Consider the following 2,616-nt stretch of genomic DNA (forward strand, 5'->3'; position numbering starts at 1 on the left):
CCATCTGGGTAGACCTGGTCCTCACACAGGGACCTCTAGCCAGGACTGTCAGTGGCAGACCCCTTGCATTTGAAAAGAGACAGATGTGGGTTTAATTCCTACCTGGTAAAAATAAATCTTCTCTCATTTCTGCTCTGGCTTCTTCAGAGAAGCATCGTTTCTTCAACCACTCAGCTTCATACTCGCTTGCATGATCATCAGGCCATGTAATAGACACCTTCCAACAGAAAACAAAAGATGATTTTAGAATTAAAAAAAAAAAAATCAAACCCCACCAAACAGAACAACCACAAAACCCTTTAGAAATTGTAATATTTAGATCGATAACACCACAGTTAAGCTTTCCCTGGAGCATAATGGCAAAAAGGTAATGAAACCCAACCTGAACATCATCCAAATTCTGACACCTTTTATAAATGTTCTTTTTCACAGGAACCAATGACCTAATTTGCTGGTTTATGTGGGCTGCTTTCACTGTGGGAGCTGTGCTTAGCAGAAAGGGAATCACAGAAGCTGGTACTTATCCCTGGGGAGAGTGCTTCACCACAACTTGGAAGAGAGCAAAAATATCTTCCAATACACTGACAACTTGTTAAAAAAAGGACAAGAAAGACAGGCAAAAAAAGAAATGCTAGGAGAGAAATCCCTCTTCTAAATTTGAAGTCTTCCCTCTTTCAAATAAATTTTTAAAAGGTGTTTTTTTTTTTAATTCCTGAAAAAAAAAAACCAAAAAAACAAAAGAAAACAACCAGAAAGAAAACATATGGCATTGAACTGAAGGGGCTCAGTGGAGCACACACCTCAGCTGAAGTCTCAGGGCTGTTGAGTAGGTGTCAATCCCATTCCACGTAATTCTGCTCGTTCACATGATGCTACAACACCAGTATCAGTTTAGGATTAGTGCTGTGCTTTCATCAGTTCCTGTGTGTAAGTGGAAGCAAGCAATCCCTCTACTCTTGTAATACCTTTGCCTATTCAAAGCTTGAATTTACACAGCATTAATTTTGGTAACAATCACCCTGGGAGTGCAGAATTCCTCCCACAGACCCTTACCCTGCAGCTGAGCCGTGCCCCCACACGGGCCAGCCTCTGCCCCAGCTGCCCCAGGGCTGCCTGCTGCATCTTTAAGAGGTTTAAAACACCTTCCAGTGTGAGAGGAAGGAAATGAGTTTGCATATTAAAGGAGCCATGTACCGCTTTTAATAAACCCCATAAAATCTAAATGACATATTAGGTTTTTATATGGCAGAAATAATTAAAATTCATAAGGAGGGCAGTTCCTGTCCTCTCTTGCCCAATAACCTCCTCTTTTTCATGAATTAATGTTAATGTAGATAAGTAGATATTGATAGAGATACAGACACTAGTCCAACTCTGAATATTTGGTTCAGTTTTGCCTTGAGTGCTTGCTCTAAGATGAAGTCTTTTGCACATTGGAAATTATTTATTAAACTGATGTTTTCATTACGGATTAAGGTCATCATTACTTTGCCATTTGTTATTCCAATTTTCAAGCCACTTACTTACGGAATGAAGAATTTTTAAAAAAGCGTAATTAAACATTTGGGGAATGCCTTTATTCTCTTTTCAACATCTGGTAACACAAAAACATACAGCAGAATTTTAAAAAACATGATTAAAAACATACTCTAAAAACTGAAGCCTGGGTTTCTGCAGCTTCTGCATAGAAGGCAGTCTAGTGAAGTTCCCACTGCTTGGAAAATTGGAAACAGAGCCCCCATTTTAAGAAGGGAAAAAAGAGAAGACCAGGGGAACTACAGGCCAGTGAGTCTCACCTCTGCTCTTACTAGACCCCCCTGGAGTATTGTGTTCAGCTCATGAACCTGTTAAATGGTCCATAGGAGGCCACAAAGATGGTAAGAGGGCTGACCTCCTCTCCTACAAGGCCAGGCTGAGAGAGCTGGGGTTGTTCAGCCTCCAGAAAAGGCAGCCCAAGGGAGACCTTACTGCAGACTCCCAGCATCTGAGGAGGGCCCACAAGGAAGCTGGGGGAGGATTTTTTACAAGAACCTCTTGCAACAGGACAAGGAGTGATGGTTTTAGACTGAAAAAGGGCAGATTGAAATTATGTATAAGGAAGGAGCTCTTCACTGTGAGGGTGGGAAGACACAGGAACAGGTTGCTTGGGGAAGCTGGGAATGCCCCCTCCCTGGAAGTGCTCACAGTCAGGTTGGACAGGTGTTGGAGCAACCTGCTGTACATGATTTCTCAGGTCCCTTCCAACGCACACCATTCTATGATTCTATGACCCTGCGATAAGCTCCACAGCGTGAGGTCTCATCCAAAGGCTGGACACCCCGAGCTAACCACACTGTGGCTCCGCGGTGCGAGCACATGGCAGGGGCTGCGGCCAGACAGTTGGTCGTTACAGGCTCACCTGGCACTGCCTCCCATTTACAGACCGACAAGCACCTTCAGACAAGTCTCACGAGAGGACAAAGGAACATCTGCTTCAAATACCTTCCCTCTGTCGGCCAGGGCGACAGCCTTGGCCACAACGTTGACGTCCAGGTCCTCAAGGAGCAGCCTGCGCGCTCCGGCCGAGCGCAGGAAGCAGCGGGGACACTGGCAGTTGTCCCTCAGCCAGACGCAGGG

At 44.5% G+C, this 2,616-nt stretch overlaps 1 protein-coding gene across 1 annotated transcript in view; it reads right to left on the minus strand.

Annotated features, from left to right (window-relative positions):
- BBOX1 (butyrobetaine (gamma), 2-oxoglutarate dioxygenase (gamma-butyrobetaine hydroxylase) 1) overlaps positions 1-2,613 on the minus strand; it is a gene marked incomplete at its 5' end in the record, with an annotated part of 25,730 nt that extends 23,117 nt beyond the window's left edge. The window contains 2 exons of the mRNA XM_008935456.1: positions 103-217; positions 2,482-2,613. Of these exons, the coding sequence (XP_008933704.1) occupies positions 103-217; positions 2,482-2,613 (247 nt within the window). The remainder of the gene's footprint in view (positions 1-102; positions 218-2,481) is intronic.
- Between the last annotated feature and the right edge of the window lie 3 nt (positions 2,614-2,616).

The sequence above is a fragment of the Merops nubicus genome, unplaced genomic scaffold, assembly GCF_000691845.1.
Source record: "Merops nubicus isolate BGI_N331 unplaced genomic scaffold, ASM69184v1 scaffold34952, whole genome shotgun sequence".
NCBI classification, from domain to species: Eukaryota; Metazoa; Chordata; class Aves; order Coraciiformes; family Meropidae; genus Merops; species Merops nubicus.